This window comes from Excalfactoria chinensis, chromosome 4 (assembly GCF_039878825.1).
Source record: "Excalfactoria chinensis isolate bCotChi1 chromosome 4, bCotChi1.hap2, whole genome shotgun sequence".
Taxonomy (NCBI): Eukaryota; Metazoa; Chordata; class Aves; order Galliformes; family Phasianidae; genus Excalfactoria; species Excalfactoria chinensis.
In genome coordinates, this window is record NC_092828.1 from 62894255 (window position 1) to 62913303 (window position 19049).

Genomic DNA, 19049 nt, shown 5'->3' on the forward strand with positions numbered 1-19049 from the left:
TTTCCTTTTTATAGGCTCCCCTTGGGTACTGAAAGGCTGCAATGAGGTCACCATGTAGCCTTCTCCAGGCTGAACAAGCCCAGCTCCTTCAGTCTGTCTTTGTAGGGTACATGCTCCAGACCTCTGATCATCTTTGTGGTCCTCCTCGGGACCTGCTCCAAGAGTTCCACGTCCTTCACATCTGGTGGCCCCAGGCCTGGACACAGTACTCCAGATGGGGCCTCACAGGGGCAGAATATAGAGGAACAATCACCTCCCTGTCCCTGCTGGCCACCCGTCTTCTGATGGAGCCCAGGATACCATTTGCATTCTGAGCTGCAAGAGCACATTGCTGGCTCATGACAATTTTTTCATCCACCAGAATGAAAAACAACTACAATCTCCTCCAGGGCTGTACCACCCACCCCAAGAGCCCAGCTGTGCCCAAGCCCAGTCCAACTCTGTGGTATGGCTGGCTTCACCCATGGCACCAGCTTGCCTGCCTGCAGTGAGGATTGAAGAGAAACCTAGGGATGTGGGTTGGGTTGCAGGGTAATGCATTGAGAAGCCTAGGATAATCCGTGCAGTTAAAACTTTCTGAAAGTTTTGTACATGGTGCCAAGAATCTAACATTTGGGATGACAATAATAGAGGGACCAAAGATCAAAACATCTTTATTTTTGTATTTTGCTTGCTTTGTACATCTATGTCAAGGTATTGTTCATTCCAGTGTGTGCTCAGTTTAGTTACTTAAGCTCTTCTCTAATAAAAAAGACATCTGCAGCTGTTACTGGCACACCCACATGCCTTTGCTTACCAGCCATTTTCTAACGCAGACCAAAGTGGAAACAAGCAAACAGAATCATAGCATCACCAAGGCTGGAAAAGACCTCTGAGATCATCCAGTCCAGCCGTCCACCCATCACCAGTATTTCCCACCAGCCAGAAAAATTAGTTGCAAGACCACTGCTAATTGCAAAGAACCTTAGCCAAGGTTCGTAATCGTAGGCTGATTTTGCTATGTCAGTTTCCAATTTATAAAATCCCAACCTCATTTTAATCTGACAAAACTTTAGTAAAACCAAAACCGATCTTCTCAAAACCAGTCAATGTACTGTAGGACAAGTAAGAAAGCAAAATAAAAAAGCAATTCCAACAAAAGGTCTTGGCAGAATGCATCGATTAGAATTAAGAATGCCTAAGTTTATCTCAGGTGTAACTTCCTAAATGACTGATTTCCCTGCTTCCAAACCCAAACAGAAAGCAAAAGCCAAAATCAAGCTCTAACAATACTACGGATTTGACAGGAAGCAGAACATTTTGTTTTTAAGCATATCAAACATTTTTGGATTAGAATATATTTAGCAATGCAATGTACTGACAAAGAAAAAAATTCAGCAAATTATTTTTCGCTCTTTTTTTGTTTGTTTTTTAGTTGAAACAATGGAAACATCCATGGTACTCCACTTGATTTAAAGTGTTCTGACAAAATCCCAGTGTTAATTTGTATTTTCTTGAGATGATTTTGATAGCTGCATGAGCTCTATTCATTTTTTCCATGCAGCTTCTTTTATAAGGTCAGCCAGTCTCTGGAAAGCCTGCAATGATATAAAAGATGGTTTAAATTCACATATGTGCATTACTTAAACATCTACTAAGACCACCCTAACGCTCACTCATGAACTCATTGTTTTATACTACAAAATTCTGCTGATATTGTGTTTTCCCTTTTTTTTTTTTAGCGACATACACAGGCTTTAAAACATGTTGTGACGAGAAAAAATTTCTACTCATCTGATAAAAAAATGGAAGGCAGTTTTTTTCTGAAACAGAAAAATACACTTATTGATGCTCAGTGATTATTCAGAATTGAAACAAAGCTAACCAGTTGCTTTAATAGAACTAGTGGTCCCTAGAAGAGTATCTCTTTTAACCTGTTATAGAGCCCTAGAGATGCCAAAGCTGAAAGAAAACAAAGAAGAGGAGCATACAGAAGTACAGTGGCGGCAAGGTACAATCTGACTGTCCACAGTATGGTTAGGAATTACTTCCTCTTTCACAAAGAGGAAAGAAGAAACACAGAAGGACAATAGAAGCACATCTGTTATATACCCAAGTAGCTGAATGAAAGTAAAGCTACAGATACTGAACTTCCGAGCACCTGCATCAGAGGATCACCAAATCTGCACAAAAGGTTATCATCTCCTAGACCTTCTCCCCACTGATTTTACAGATACAGCCAAATAACATCTGAACTGTTTATAAAACAGAGATTACTTCTTGAGAAATGAAATGCAACATGTAAGTGAATCATAGGAAAGAAAATCGATATTCTTCCTTACACAGAGTTGGCAAAACACACAAAAAAGGTAATTCAGTTTCAGGAATGGAAAATAAGGGAAATAAAAATACACGCTGTTTGTTTATGTTAAGACAACTAGCAAAACTTTGGCCTCAGTGAAACTCTTCTGCATAATAACTGGGATGATTAAGTGTAAGGATCTTTATGTATGAGCTACATGGAAAACAATTAAGGAGTCCTAAAATTTGGCACATTTCAGGAAATTTGGATAAGAGTATCTTGCCCAAGAAACAGCTGCTTCAAAAGTACCACTTTAGTGCCTAAGTAGTCCAACAAATACACTAACAAATAAAAAATAACACACAAAGAAGTAACAATATCATTACATCACATAATTACATGAGATAACAATGTTAAAAAACACCCAAAAACCCCAGTCTCACCAGATCCATCTGGGCTGGAGAAGGCAGAGAGAAAGAAGCTCTGACATAAGGACTGGGCTCTGAACTATCGATGTTGAACACTCCTCCAGGAACTAGTAACACCTACAAAAATGCGGTGAACCACTCAGTTATAAGCACTTGTACAGGCTGAAAACACCACATTATATTAAATTTGAGAGGGCTCACTACTGATATCAGAATGTGAGCAGATACATTTTGTCTTTCCTAAACGAGAAGTCAAAAATAAGCAAACTGGTATCAGACTTCTTGTAACAAAACCAAAGTGCTCTTAGGCTGGTTCATAACCAGGTCTGGTTTACTGTCAGTGTTTAGAATACCAGCACAGTGGTCACAGTTTGCTCAGTGCACTGCATTGTCTCTTTTAAATTTTAAAAATAAAATCACACTTCATTTTTCATACCAAAAAGAGTCTGTATTGATGGCTGCCCACTCTATTACACATACAGCACTAAAAATATACTATTAGATATACAACGAATATATTGTATATAATATATACAATATGAACCATATATATGTGATGTAAATTTAAGCTGATCAAATATCAACATTTGAATACATATAAGAAAATATTAATGACACACTACATTACAGAACAATTCCTCAGACTCAGTGATGACTGTGGACCCAAGTTCCCTGCTTTTACAGGTCTGTGCCTATGTGCAAATAGATACAATGAATTTATTTTGTCATTTCCTCATTTAATATCATAAGCCACAGGTCATACTTCTTTTTGCAAAGCTTTTTCCATGATCAGCTGCTGTGTATCAGAAACTCCCTTAATTTTGATCCATAAGAACATGCCAGCAGCAGGAGAATGCCATTCTGCCAAGCCTAGAGAAAAAGAATAGGGAATCTTCTTGTAATTTGATACATCATACAGAGTATTATACATACATAGATACACAGAGTAAGTGATGTAAATTTATTGCTTTCAAAAAAAAATTATTGCTTTCAAAATTTATTGCATTCAAGCTTATTCAAGCTTGAATGAACTTCTAGTAACACGCAATGTCCCTCAGGGCTCCATCTTGGGACCGGTACTCCAGAACATCTTTGCCAGTGACAAAGACGATGGGACTGAGCGCAACCTCGGCAAGTTTGACACCAAGCTGAGTGGTGTGGTTGGTTACAGCAGAAGGAAGAGATGACATCCAGAGGGACCCTGATAAAGCCAAAAGATGGGCTCTTGTGAACCTTATGAGGTTCAACAAAGCAAAGTGCAAGGTATTGCACTTGGGTCAAGGTAATCCCAGATACAGACTGGCAGACGAACTCCTTGAGAATAGCCTTGCTGAGAAGGTCCTAGGGGTCCTGGCTGATGAACAATTTAATGTGGGCCAGCAGTGTATGCTTGCACTGACCTGGAAGGCCAGTGGTATTCTGGGTGCCATCAGAAGAGAGGTGGCCAGCAGGGACAAGGAGGTGATTGTCCTCCTTTACTCTGCCCTCATGAGGCTCCAGGGGTCCAGGGCCCCCAGCACAGGAAAGATGTTGAGCTTTCCAAGAGCATGCAGAAGAGGGTCACTAAGATGATCTGAAGGCTGGAACACCTCTCCTGTGAAGGCAGGCTGAAGGAACTAGGTTTCTTCAGCCTGGAAAAGAGAAGACTGTGGGGAGACCTTACTGTGGTTTTCCAGTATGTAAAGGGAGTTCATAAACATGAGGGAAATCAACTTTTTAAATGGGTAGATAGTGACAGAACAAGGGGAAACTGATCTGATCTAGTACTTGATGTAGTGGCTGGTAACCCTGCCTGTGGCAGGGGGGGTCAGAACCTGAATATCCTTGAGTTCCTTTCCAACCCACGCTATTCTATGATTCTGTGAACTCAAAGGGAATATGGATTTAGGTACTAATCCACTCTGTGAGGGCATACTGCATGCATGCTGATATTTGCAGTACTTTCGGTGAAAGTGATGACTTTGAATTATAGAAAACCCAAGTGTTAACAAATTAAATGTCTTGACTACTTTGAGATTAAGTTAACAACTTTTCCAAACAATCAAAAATCATTCTTATGATGCATCTTCTCCCAGTAGCTCACTATCAATATGATTTAAGTGTAATAAAGCAGATATATATATTTTTTAATTTGTTATAAATATTTGCCCAAAGAAAAGGGGAATCTAGGAGTTATGAAGAGGATGATGGATTAGAGAGAATTTGCAGACGTACTGTGTGCCTGTTGTTTACCTAGAAGTAATTATCTGGTATTGGACATGTTTTTGAAAAAACTATTTAACATCCTTTTTACACCAGTATGTTTAACTAATACATCTCTAAAGAGGGCTTGAGCACCTCTCCTCCAGGGACAGGTTGAGTCAGCTGGGCTTGTTCAGCCGGGAGAAGAGAAGGCTTTGTGGGGACCTCATTGTGGCCTTCAAGTACTTAAAAGAGAGCTTATTAACGAGAGGAAGCCTGAATTTTAATGTGAGCAGGTAATGATAGGGCAGGGAGGAACAGTTTTAAACTAAAAGAGGGGACACTTAGATTACACATTTGGCATAAATGTTTTACTCAGGGAGTGGCGAAGCACTGGCACAGCCTGCCCAGGGAGGCTGTGGGCACCCTGTCCTGGGAGGTCTTCAAGACCAGGCTAAATGGGGCCATGGGCAGCCTGTTCTAGTATTATATATATGGAGGTTGGTGGCCCTGCCTACTTTAGGGGAGTATAAATGGATGACATTTAAGTTTTCTTCCAACCCAAGCCATTCTATGATCCTACAAAAATAGCATTTTAGGATGCTGTTTTCCATGCTAATACAGCTCCCATTACTAGAACAGACTACTCTCTTCTAGTAGGAAGACTTTATAGTCTTCTATACATGAGTATATTCTCACTATGCAGCTTAAGGTAACCCAGAGATATCATGTTGTATTGGTATATGGGGAACTGAGACAAAAAAGGTCAATAATCCGTAGTCATTCAGAGCTATGTAGAAAAAGAAGACAAAATTTGTATCTAAAATCTGGAAATCACAAGTACCCTGATGACCATACGGTACTTGAGTCCCAGGGAAGCATCTCAAGAAGGTGGGCAGTTCCTAAATAATTATTGCTGATTCCACTGCAGACTGACTTAAAGGAGCAGTTTCAGTCACTAACTGTAATCCCATTGCTGCTGAGCAGTTTTGTTCAGTGCTCTGTGATTAATCATAACAGTGGATGTCTGAAATTAAGTTCAGACAAAATGACCATTACTACTGCCATATTTATGTCTTCTTTTAAATTTATGCAACTGAATCTGGTACTTTCAGATGGAGATTTTAAAGACAGAGATTTAAAATGTAAAAAGAATGTTGTGGAGTGAAATACATGCCCTCTGTAAAGTCGGTTCACATGGTGATTACGTGGTGAGCCTTTTTGTCATCATCATTAACTTGTCCCCCATCGGAAAATGCAGGACAACTGCAGTCTTAGATAACTCATCCTAAGCTTAATATTTCATGTCATTGATTCGCTCATAGCAATCACCTATCACTTTGGTCCAGAGGTGACCTTTAGCAATTTTTCTTGAACACAAAGATGATAATAGCTAGAAAAAAAGTCTGTGTTGTTAGCTGTGTTGCACTGACTGACCTTTTAACCATTTGTCAGCAGCAAAGAGCATTGCATCCCGCTGGGTCCTGTAGAACTCCACAACTCTGAAAGTACATTATCAATTCAAAGCCATGATCTCATAGTGCTTCAGAGTCCATTTGTTTCCAAAAGCAGAAACAAAGCTTTTCTACTTATCAAGCAAAATGCACACTTAACAGAAATATGAACACATCCTAAATCAGCACAATACAATATACTGTGTATATGAAACTTTGTATTTGCATTAGAAAAGTCTTGAATGTTTCCCAGTGTCTGCAACAAAGCACGGATCAATGGGACAGATGAAGTGCTTTTGTAGCTGCTTCTTAATCCTTACATGTCTGAGAAAGCGCAGTATTAAACACTTTATAAATGATATCCATTCTATTATGTTGGTGGATACAAGCCCTGTTTGCAGTACTCATCACACTAAGTATGCATACAGAAGATTAACTATTTGTATGCCTGCAAAAATACACATGTGGTATTTATGCATTTGGGTTAAGTTTCTGTAATAGGTACACATAGAAACAATATTTCATGAGATAAAAACAGATCATATGATAAACTTGTCATGACTACCTGATAGCTTCCCTTGTTTTAACCCTTTGAGCCTATTGCCCTCATACTTTAACTAAAACTTCAAATAACATGCTACCCATTACTGTAGGAAGCTTAGGGTTCAAATGGTATCTGATTGTAACATTTGAAATGCCACATGAATACTCATGTGGATACCTGCTCTGTGTAGGTGGCAAGAAGAAGCATGACAGATAAGGGAATTCAAAATATGACATGACCTTACCTGTCTGTGTGCTCCAAGAAACCCTTTTCTCCCCACTGCTGAAGAAGCTGTGATATTATCATCTAAAGAAATAAAATATACTGTCAATACAAGGCTGCTCCACAATCTCAAAAGATTTACTGACCTGTGTATTATTCAGAATTTCACCTGGGCAACAAACTGCACACAGGGTCTCTTGGAGCCCTTTATAGATGGAGGTGGCAGTAGCAACAGACTGTTGCAATTCATGTTACTGCTATATTCAAGGTCAGTGGCAACATTTGGAAGTTGGAACTGGAGGAAGGAATGGATGGAGAACTGAATATGGTAATCTGGGAGAAAAAGGAAGTCGAGGTATACTGTTTTACAGAAGTTCCTTCCACTTGCATCAGCCACTGTGCTTAAATACTGCCTCTATGATAAACAAATGGGATTGGAAGTTGTATGTAGACATGCTTGATGTCTCCTTTCCTTGTTACTAATTATAAAGGAGCTGATGATGGCACCTTTGTGAGGTCTGTGAGCTACCAGTGTTATTTTAGATACTAAGCATAAAGAAAAACAAGGAGGGGGAGGGGAAGAAGAGCTTCCACTGTATGCTTTATATTGAGGTTTTTCAAGTGATCCCATTGGCAAGAGATAAAACATCTTAAATCTTGATTCTTGAAATCTGATGGATAACGTTATATTATATTTGCTGAAACAGCAGTGCTTTCCATGCACTAAGCTTTCTAGTTCTGTCTGCAGTTTCTTTGGTGGTCTCTTCCTTTTGGTGAATCAATATCTGTTCTTGTAGCTAAAACTGGAAAAATGTAGCACCATTACAAAAGATGCTTGTTCTTAGTTTCCTCTGACTTGGGATCTAATTTTCAATACAATTTGGTTGGTAGTTTAGTACTTGCCTGTGTGAAAGTGCTGGTGTGCATTGTAGAAACCTGGATGTGTAGAATAACTCTGTCGATAAGAGGCTTGGGACCTGTCAGAAAACCTACTCTCAACCTAGAAGAAAATGGAAAAATTACAACAAGAAATGCCAGGTAGAAATCCTTCATGTGAGTTATGGGTTAACTTGTAACCGGAAAACCTATAATCATTTCATTAACGTACTAAAGCTCCTACATGTATTTATATCTTTAATACTGTCCTAAACCCCAGGTTTACACAACTTATGAAGTGAATTATTTATATAATCAAGAGCCACGAATGCTCAGCTCCATGGAAAATACATGAACTGGCAAACAGGCTGCTTCTTTTGCTCTTTTAGCACTTCAGGATAAATGCAATTCAGGCTGATAAAATAGGTTCTTATTCATGTTTCATTGCTATGACCTGTCTTTGCTCAGACTGGTTTTCTTCAAATTAAAGCCAATCAGTAAGCTGAAATGTGTCCTTGGCAAAGACAAAATTTCATCATGCCTTTTTGTAGCATCACTTCTGGAAGTGCCATCACACCTAGCATCATGCTATCTCTTCTCTTTTTTGGGGATGGGGTTGCAATCCACTAGCTGTCAGTGCAGAACTCACATCACTTTCTTATATCTATTAGAACAATAAAAACAAATTTAAACACAAATAAATTGTTTTGTGTGAGACCATCCAGCTTAATTTTTCAGGAGGACATAACCTGAAAGAACTGTAAAGCTAGAAGATATCACTGTAACTCTGATTGATTATAGAGAATTATGCCATTATTTCTTTTATATATTGGAAGAGTCTGCAGAAATGGTAAAAGACAGGAAAACTGGTAAAAGACTAATGGGAGTCCCAGGAAGAGAGCTTCAGGCCAGCATCTCAGTCTTTCTGCCAGTGTGGTGCCTAGAAGACTGACCTGCTTGGGCAGAATGATGTAACTATCAGAAGCAGAGGAGAATCAGAATTTGGAATTATAAATGACTTAAAAGAGATGACAGGACAAGTTAGTACACTGAAGGAAAATTCCTTCCAGAAATGATCAGGTATTAGATGAAAAAATTGTCATCTTTTGTATTTTGTACACAATATTAGTCTTGTGCCTTACTCAAGAGGTAATACTGAGGAGTCTGAAGTGGGCTTACCCAGATGAGAGAACTTTAGAGAATGAGTCAGTCCTGATGACTCTGCCATCCACATCCATTGAGAGAAAACTTGGAGCCCATGGCTTCAAAGAAAAACAAAAAATAAAATTCAAGTTTCTAGTAAGGATTGTGGTGTAATTATTTGCTATGAAGATGTAATTATTTCTTAAAGTATATATTTTGATAGTAAATATTTTAGAGATGAACGTTCAAATGGCAAAGGCAGTGACTTACTGACAAATGGCTGTTTAGCTGTCTGAGATGATCTGGTTTAGTGGTTTGTTGTAGCTACGGTAATGGGAAGGTGGTTGGACTAGATGATCTTGTAAGTCCTTTCCAACCTTGTGATTCTATGATTCAATGTAATAATATTCTGTGAAAGCCATCAAGAAATCAGCCTTGTTTCTTTTAGATGCTTAGCACTCTGATCAGCACTCAAATGCCCAGTACAAGATTTGGTATGATGCAATAAGCAGGGGAAACAAATTAATTCTCTGTCAAGGTTTTTACGGAGTATACAGAAGGATACTGTAATTTTTAAGATGGAACAGTAGCTTTTAGCTCTACTTAAAAAAACAAAACTAAACAAAAAAGGAAGTTAGAAGATATGTCCAAACTTTGATTTTACCAAGTTCAGCATGCTTTTTCCTTATAAAATATTCTAGTACTTTCTATACGCCCTCCCCTCATTCTCTAGGAAAGCTAAACAATGCTATTGAATGACTGAAGCACTTTTATTGCCTCCTCCCACAGAAATGTATTTCAAAATAGAGTACTGAACACTGCAATTTAGCTTCTAGCAATGTTTTGCTTCCTTACCAGATCAGCTTTTTACTCCTGAAGTTGGGTGCTTGAGTAGACTGTGCTGCTGCAGATCCATTAGGGAAGACAGTTAAACACTTTGTTACCCACAGGGGGAAGATCTGCAGGGAAGGAGGGAAGCTACCTATACAGTACTACTTCCTATGTCTTTTGGGATAAATGGCAAAAGGGCAAAGGGGTAGAAATGAGATGTAGTAGATTAGGAATAGACCACCTTCACCTGGATGGAGAACTGAATGGGTTGAAAGGAACGTTAGGAGGCTGCTATTTTCAGGTGCTGCTTTGGTGGTATGTTCTTTCTCCTCTGCAGGCAAAAACTTTGCAGTTTTCTTAGTAATGAAGAAAATTCTGTCCTGTGTAAGGCTTGAGGAATTTGAACCACCACAATTAAAAGGCCGATGCAATAAAATACCACAAAAGAAGACAAGTAAAAGTAGCAATAGGCTGTTAAGCATGTAACTAACTTAGAAGAAGGACATGAAGAGTATCCAAGAAGATCGTGGCTCAAACTTTAATTCTTTGGTATCAGAAATGAAGGTGCTAGATAGTAGGGAAAATTACCTTTTCAAACTGAAGAAAGTAGTAAGGATCATCTTCTATTATAAGGAAATCATATTTTCTTGCAAGCTACAGAAACGAATTCAAAGCAAAGACTGATTAAAACATAAAGACTGCAAATTCAGTTCTTCATGTACTCTGGATCTATTACCGGGACCATACTAAGACCCCACAGGTTGCTCCTTCACAATATATAAAGCTGTAACAGAAGGAGGTTTCAAACGCCCAATTCAGACATCAGTCTAAACTGTAAACATGCTATCTGCAGTGCAAGGACAGGTACGTAACTAAAGTTGTGTTCAAAGGATACTTGTGGTAAACCCACTTTGAAGCTCCTGACAAAGACACCAGGCAGAAAATAATTTACCTAATATACAGCCTGCTAGTGAAGATTCCTCGTGAAAGTGGCTTTGTTTAGAAACAAGTTCTGGGAAGAATTTATTCTGGACCAATAATGGCCCCAAATGTTGCATGCAGAGTACACTTAGCTAAAACAGGATGGACGTTTACCCATTTCTACCTACAACATTCACGAGGCCCCTGATACATACCTGATAAATCTCCTCCTTGCGATCTGTGGTCAGAGAGTTCCCAGTTGGGTTGCAGCCATTTGGAACTGTGTACAGGAATTTGGGGAGAGGGCGGCTATGATTTTTTATATCTTCTGGACTCCAAGCAGACAGAATTTCTTTTAGAGCTTTTGGAATAATGCCATGTTGGTCACTCGGAATGTTAATGATGTTACAGCCCAAAGGTCTCAGCTGTTGACAGGAAGAACAAAACTGTCATAATCCTTTCCGACTTTATAGCTATCCAAAACTCTTACTTCCTCGTGATTCAAATCAAAGCTTGTCTAGGTTTGCTATGTAGCTTGTCAAACTTACTGCATTCCTCTTTATTTGCCCCGTTAAGCCACATGGGGAGAAAAAGGTAACTAATGTCTATTGCTTTTCTTCTACAGGAAATGACACATTTTTGCAAGCAGAAAGGCAAGCGGAGAGTTTGAATTGTTCTCTTCATGCTCTCAACACAGAAAGTTTACTGCAGCTCTACTTCCAGTGGATCACTGACATTCTACTTGAACAGAAGTGCCAAAACTGTAAGGTACTCTTTACTGACAAAGGGGAAAGAATCTGCTCATAGCAGATATATTCAGCAATACATGGGAGAACAAAATAATGCTACTGCAGTGACACGCTGACAGAAGTATGTCAAGAGCTGTGGGAAAAATACTAACAAAACAGTAGGCTGTCTCCCCTCCATGGGATTTCAATCTGTACCACGTAGCTCAGCATTTTCAAGTAAAAATCTAAGTTGATGCAATAATTTTAAAAGGATGTTCTTAACAAGAGATTTTTGATTAGCCAAACAGTATCAAAATTCCTGTCAGTGTAGGAGGAAACTGGAATGAAGTGGTACACAATCTATCCTAACCCTTCTCATAGCTTATGTATTTTTATTTGATGTTTAATTACACAGCAATTATTTTTTCCGAAGGAAACTGCTATTTTTGTGCAGTCCTTACTAGTTCACATCTGAAAACTCTCTAGGTGTGGGTACAGTATCATCAGACTATAACATGCTTAAGCAGAACACGATTTGTTGAAATATCCACTTATAAAATCTGTTCTGATCTGACTGTTGTGATAGCTTTCTTCCCAATCCCAAACATGACCTCAGTCCTAGAACAAACCACAGGATTTAGAAAAGGATGCTGTGTCCTGGGGATAGCTTTTATGAATTAATCTTTATGAACCCAGCTGGACTAACAGTAAAAACTTGACTTTTAGATGCGTTTTGGCTGTAAATACAGGGCATACAAGCAAGTAGAGCAGGTACTAAAATGCCATTCAAATCTAATGTTCACAGCTTTTTACTGATGAAATACTTACAGCTGCTAGTGTCCCAGAATATGTGGGGGCATCCAAAAGGATGCTGTCTCCAGGATTAATGAGCATTTCAAACACCTGTGAAAGAAAACTATTTTAGAAATATTTTATGTATGCTTCCTAGTTCCGATTTCAGTGAGATTGTAAGTCTTGGTTACACATCAGTAATTCCCTAAAAATTTTAAGTGACTACTGTCTGTGAGGAAGACAGATGAACAACCAGCTTCAGAAACAAAACAGAGCTAGGAAATAACAGTTTGAAATGGGAACAGCTCTCCATACAACAGAAAGCGTTTCATTTGCAGAAAGCATCAATCAAGCAGTGGTGCAGACTGAACAGGTTGATTATTCAAGGAAAACTAATACAGTTTGTCACGTTACAGAAAAGCAAATGAGGCACCGATGTGCTGATTACTTGAGTAACAAGAAATATAACCTTGGAGTATTTTCTGACAGGCTTTTTGGTTTATCTGAACGTTTGTATATGTTTGACGTGAGACTGCCCAACATGTTTTAAGTTCTGTTGCCTTGTATGGGTAGCCTGAGATGTTTGTTTAACAAATACTCTACACAAAGCTTTGCAGACATGCTTAATGCTAAGTATAGCTGAACTGAGGGAAGAAAACATCATCTTAAAAGAAGTACTTTTAATATACAGAGTTTTTGGTCCCACCTTGCCCAAGCCTTCCTGGCTGCCGGTTGTGACACACACTTCCATTTGTCCTTGCTCAGGACTGTAGTCGACTGTGGGGGGATTGTGTAGATTCCTCTGAAAATTCTTTAGCCATGACACCAGTTCTGGAATCCTGAAAGAGGAATGAGGTAAGGTGCATCTAACATCTTACACAGGCTGAAAAGAGGCTGCTCCTCAAAACTAGTACACAGTCCCGAGTCTGGCTTTAACTGTCTCACAACTGTAGTACGCAGTTGGACTGTTTTATTAATTAATGGAAAAAATAGCAATGTTTCTTTTGGAAGAGCAGCAAAGATGAGCACCTGCAGTCCACACACACCAAATGATGACTGTGAAATCTGTGCGGAAGTGGTTCATTGAGGATGGAAAATGGGTGGAGGCTAAACAGACTCTGCTCCTAGGAACAATCTTTCCATACTCAGATGTAGCCCTCTGACAAAGCTTGCATGGCTCCTGGAAGTGAGCTACAGCTAGCAAGAAATTCAGAAATGAGTTTTTAGAAGAACTGTTTTAAGATAAAGTCTTGTAGTACATCTACAAATGCCTGTTTACTAAAGTTGTGTGCACTTAAGTATTGGGAGAAGCTGCAACTGCACTGATTAACGCCCTATGTGACTACGTAGGTACATGCATATTTTTGCCAGTCTGTCATAAGCCTGACTTGGTGTTGCCTACTGGGGAGTTAAGAAGAGGGCTAAACTAATATAACATATGCAATTTTTGTACTAATACTATACTATACCAATACTATAAAAATGTCACTTCAAGCACCACAAGTGGTATATGTTGACTTCTTTAGGGTACCAAGTAAAGGCAAAACGAATGCTCCAGGATCTGGAAACTGCACTTCAATGCTACATCATTCATTGAATATCTTCATACTTGGGAGACTTGGGAGTATATCAGATATAAACAGCTGGGAAATTTCTGTCTTGTTTAAAAAGAAATGCTCATCTACTCAGAACCTTCTGCTAAAACTGAAATATAAACACTGAGGAGAATTTGAAGAAGTTAAAGCTGTTTTAGTAAAGATCAATTAAGGCAGTGATTGAGAACTTCAGGATTCTTTCATTCCGCCATCTTTTAGTGCAACAGCCTTGACAGATACCCTGCTGAGGCAGAGTATTGAAGAGCCCTCTTCATTAAGTCTTCCCCGATCTCAACAGCATTTCCATGTCCAGTGGCAATAGTAGCCTTCTTAAATGGAAAAACGGCAGGGTTTGGTGCCCCTCCAGCCAGAGAGATGAGAGACGGAGGAGACTTTTGCATCAATTCAGCTACAGTAAAAGGAAAATACCTTGATTACAATTTGATTATTGCAGCAGTTGCTCACACACTTTATCTCATAATGAACCAGGTAAGTTTGTCCTGCTTTACTACTATGGGTAGTTATATCTGATTACAGCTTTTAAATAAGGGAGCTGGAATGTTTCTGGCAGTGTGGCTTTAGCGGCAGAGGCACAGTGTAAATAAGGTGGTATGAAGAAAATGTTGACAACTCTTGCTTCAAATGCAATTTCACAATCACTCACATCCAATCTGTGCTCCTCTATGAGCACAGACCAGACCTCACTTGACAAGTGCACTTGCTCACAATAAGGAGTTCATGCTGACTTGATGCTTTCAGCTCAGATGTGAGAGGATGGATAGCATCAGGTCTGGCTCAGTGCCTTCTGATTCTCAGTTTGTTCTCCATTACTTATTAGACGATTGGACAATGAGTGTCAATTCATAGCAAGCTGTGCCAAAACCCCTGCTGCAGAAGTGGTAGCAGAGACTTTCAGGCACTATTTTAAGTGACAACAACACTATTTCTTTTGTCTGGATGAGTTTCTGACACAAATGGTTCAAGGCTATTCTTTTTATATGCACTTGACGTCTCTAGATTAAAGAAGTCACCGTTAACTGGCCCTGTGAATACCTGGCAGCTGGCAGGCTTTCTCTCAAGCCTACTCAAGTCTTCAGTCACAGCGCCTCTATAAAGTCTAGAACACAAAATGATACTCTTAAGAGGATCAGCCAAGAGCAGGCGTATACTCACTCAGAACTCTTATTGGAGATGCTTTTCTTGCTGCACTCACACTTGTCACAAACCGAGAATAATTCATGTCTGTGGGGAAAGAGCAATCAGTTGAACACCAAGGGGGAAAAATGAATGGGAACCCCAGTGCTTCTGGTACGTGCATGTACCATGAGTAACACCTCCAGACGGTGCTATCCACAGATAGGCTCTATCATGTCAATCTGTATTCAAGTCAGAATTGGATCTTTGCTTTTTGGAATGCAGGAGTTTTCTTCTTCACATACACTGGCTGGGCCACAGCCTCCCTGCTACAATCACATAACACAGGATTGCAGAATAGAATCCTTTGAGTTGGAAGAGGCCCTTAGAGGCCACCCAGCCCAACTGCCCTGCAGTGGACAGGGACAGATAACCTACAGCAGGACCGTGTGCTCCGAGCCCCGTAAAGCCCAGCCCTGAGTGTCTCCAGGGCTTCCTCCGCCTGTCCCAGCGCGTGGAGCGCAAGGCTGGGACTCTGAGTAACAGCTGGAAGCGTGCCTTTTTTGCAAGCGCAGCACCGAGCTGGCGCTTGCTGCTACGGAAACAACGCCATGTCCCCGGCCCGACCCCACGCTCGTAGCCCTGCCCCGTCGGGCCGGCACCCACACCTCGTGGCGGCTGGCGGGGCGGCCGCGCGCACCTACCGGCGGCGGGACGACGCGGAACCGGCGGCGGCCGCGTTGCAAGGCGAGCGCTGGGCGGCCGGTCTGCTGCGGGCAGCGGCGGCTGGGAGAAAGGCCGCGGGGGGGCGGGCTGCTGGCCCAGGGCACTGCCGCTGCGTAGGGGAGTACCGAGAGCGTGCGAGGGGCGGATCCCCCCTCCTTTATTTGTGTATTTATTTATTTAAACTCGGGTTATGGGCGAAGGAGGCAGGAAAGTATCAGGCGGATCGGGGCTGCGTGGGGCGTAACTTTGCTCTGTTTCCGGCTGCCCACGTTGGGTTTGGAGGAACGGAGCGAAGCCCCCAGAAGGCCGACGAAGCACTTCCATTGCCGTACGGCCTAAGGAGCCCGCCGCTGTGGGCCCGCAGTGGCTCCCGCCGACCACCAGATGGCGCCGCGTTTCCAGCCTGCGGCGTGCCGATGACAGGTAGGGTCGTAGCGGTGTGTGTTACGCTGCAAAATGCTCCTACTTGACGTCTTATCTGTTTTAAGTCTGTAACTTGTATCAGAGCAGAAGGGTTTTCCATACACAGACACACCTGAGATTAGAGCACGGGAGAGGCAAGCCGGACTACCAGAAATAAAAAGGTCTATCGGGTGCCCAACCAAGGCCTTTTGTCTGCTCCCCCTGAGCGGAAATGATAACAGAACAGCAAACATTGCCCTGTGGGCCCAAATGCTGCTTAATGAGACAACCCAAACACTATACATTAATGAGTTAGTCCCATAGCATTCTTTTCAAGCTATCTAAACGTTGTGCTCACAAAGATGCGCCTGTTTAACCTGTGACATGGGTGCACAAACACGACAGACATGAGGGAGTGGATGGAAGAATGCAGACAGAAATAGATTTTGTGAGGATCTAGGGAAAGTCGAGGTAAGATAATTGATACTGGAGGAGTTTTTCTCTTAAGAAGGTCTAGTTTTCGTTTCAAATTAGAAGCAGTAAAAGTGATTGATAGTATTGTGAGACTGAAATGCAAATGGGAAGATGCGCAATAGAAACGGGCAACCCTACCTCATTAAATGTGCATTATTCAAGGAGGGAAAGAAACTGAGCTCAAGTCTGTGCTTTGCTGCTCACAGCACTTGCTGACTGGCAAATACATATTAGCTGTGTGAAAATGTTTAGGGATTTGACATTCACTGGCAAGGAGAAAGCTCATCATCTGCGTTCCTTGCAGCTGCTGATACTCAGCCTACACACCCCTACTCTGATGTCAGTGGTCTAAATGAGGTCCATACCCTAACTGACAGTTTAATCCCAGGAAATCTCTCTTGAGTTATTAGCAGAGGCTCCAACATCCACAACTGCGTGCTGCTCTTCAAGCAAACTGAAGATTTCCTAGTTTCCAATTCAGGTGGGGAGGATTCTGCAATGGTTAAACCTTGCTCAAAAATCCAAACTTACTTTCCGTACAGGATTTTTTTTACACATATTCACCACCAGTACAAGCCCTCAGCCAAAGGAACAGAATTGCCCGGTCCTCTGGGTGATTAGAACTGGGTTGTGTCCGTAATAATTATTAACTGTTGCAAAATGCCACCTTGGCACCAAAGGAAAGTTCAAAATACAAGAAAATACTGCAAGAGTACTTTATCTTCCCCTCCTCTGGCTGGAAAGCTGGTCTTTTCAGCTTTCAGTCTCTTGTGGATATAATCGTTTGTATATAAATGGAAAACTTGTCCATGACTCATCTGCCTGTATTACCAAGTGCATTTTTTAGTCCAGTAGCCAGATGTCCGTTATGTGGGCTGATAGGTTATTTACACTGATTGAGTATGTGCTCTGTGCAGCTCTTGCAGATTTTATATGCTGGCTGTACAGAGAATGAATGCATGCTGATTATGCTCCAAATAGCAATGAACCCAATTACCGAAACCACTAACTCTCAGTAAGGAAGCCAGAAATACAGCTGTTGCTTCACTACCTTAAAGAAACATGTGCTGTTTTGTTCTCAGACCACTGTACATTGATATAAATGACAGATTTATATTAATGAAGAACTGGCCTCTGAATTGAAATAGCCTCTTTTAATAACTGTTAATTTCTCGAGCTCCAGAGCTCATAGTCCAGAGCAAGGCCTCATCCCAGGTGCAAGAAAGCAGACAAGAATCCAGCTACTTCATGAATGTGAGTGACTTATGAGATGGAGCCAAAAGGAATTCAAGTCTGGGGAAAAACAGATGAATTTCTGATTTGAAACCCAAGGACATTTCTGAATCATCGTGCACTAAAAAACAGCCCTGTCATACACAGACAGAATGAATTTGTTGTAAGGAACAGTTGAGAATGACTGCAGAGGAATTACTTGATAAAAAGATTTTGGTTGAAAGCAATGTGTGGAGGTCACCTGGTTCAAACAGCTATTCCACGCAGTGCTAACTTCAGATTGTGAGATCCTGGGCCTTGTCTCTCTGAGCTCCAGTGCACAGGTCTGCTCTGAAAGTAATGCCTCCCTTTTTAGAGCAGTGGGTCTGTACACTTACAAGAACAAAGAGACATTACCACCACAGGAAACAGCTGTGGTTCTACAGATTGAGGGCAGCTAGGAATTTAGCCAAGAGCCTCACTTAATAAGCTCATATTGCACTTCAGGGCTCTCGTGCACATGTAATTGTCTGACAGCAGTGCACAACAGCTCTGCATCCACAGCACTGCTGAATCTGTGCTTAAGGGAAGGTCTTAAAGCTAGGACTAGAAAAGCAGGAAAATCGGTGATGGATGAAGAATGGGCTTATTCTTCAGTTCACTGAGCATGTACCATACAAAATACTTCTTCCTGGTATGAGTGGTAGATAAAGTCCCATGCTGCACTGCGGAATTAAGTAGAATCACAGAACCATTAAGGTTGGAAAACGATCTCTCAGATCATCTAGTCCAACCGTCCCCCTGCTATCAATGTTGCCCACTAAAATCATATTCCTTTCTATCACATCAAACATTGAACACCTTCAGGAACAGTGACTCAACCACCTGCCTGCATATTCCCTGGCACAACTCAAGGACATTCCCTCTAGTTCTATTGCTAGTTACCCACCTTGTTTCCTCAGCTGCTCCTCTAAAAAGCTCTAGCTACTTTTTTTTTTCTCTGTAAGAAGATGCTACTAAGGACTGTCTTATTATTGTGAACATTTGACTTGTAGCAGTAAAAGCAATCTCTTGTTATTGCAGAAGCCACACACAGGTGATGAAT

The 19049-nt window shown here is 41.0% G+C and overlaps 1 protein-coding gene across 1 annotated transcript; it reads right to left on the minus strand.

Annotated features, from left to right (window-relative positions):
• Nucleotides 1–637: 637 nt before the first annotated feature.
• Nucleotides 638–16250, minus strand: AADAT (aminoadipate aminotransferase). The gene is made up of 14 exons (XM_072334085.1): nucleotides 15835–16250; nucleotides 15170–15238; nucleotides 14237–14405; nucleotides 13108–13240; nucleotides 12438–12512; nucleotides 11097–11306; nucleotides 10549–10614; nucleotides 9166–9248; nucleotides 8014–8110; nucleotides 7133–7194; nucleotides 6328–6392; nucleotides 3473–3579; nucleotides 2725–2826; nucleotides 638–1577 (listed from the first exon to the last, which is right to left on the minus strand). Exons 2-14 carry the CDS (start codon nucleotides 15234–15236, stop codon nucleotides 1527–1529), a joined length of 1287 nt encoding a protein of 428 aa, XP_072190186.1. The 5' UTR covers nucleotides 15237–15238; nucleotides 15835–16250; the 3' UTR covers nucleotides 638–1526.
• Nucleotides 16251–19049: the final 2799 nt, after the last annotated feature.

Excerpts from the sequence above, each read along its gene's own strand:
- AADAT (XM_072334085.1), bottom strand. The coding sequence starts at position 15,236 with ATGAATTATTCTCGGTTTGTGACAAGTGTGAGTGCAGCAAGAAAAGCA. Across the intron at positions 6,393-7,132 it reads TTCTTGGAGCACACAGACAG|AGTTGTGGAGTTCTACAGGA; the intron begins GTAAGGTCATGT and ends ATGTACTTTCAG. Across the intron at positions 2,827-3,472 it reads AAAAAGCTTTGCAAAAAGAA|GTGTTACTAGTTCCTGGAGG; the intron begins GTATGACCTGTG and ends GCATTTTTGTAG.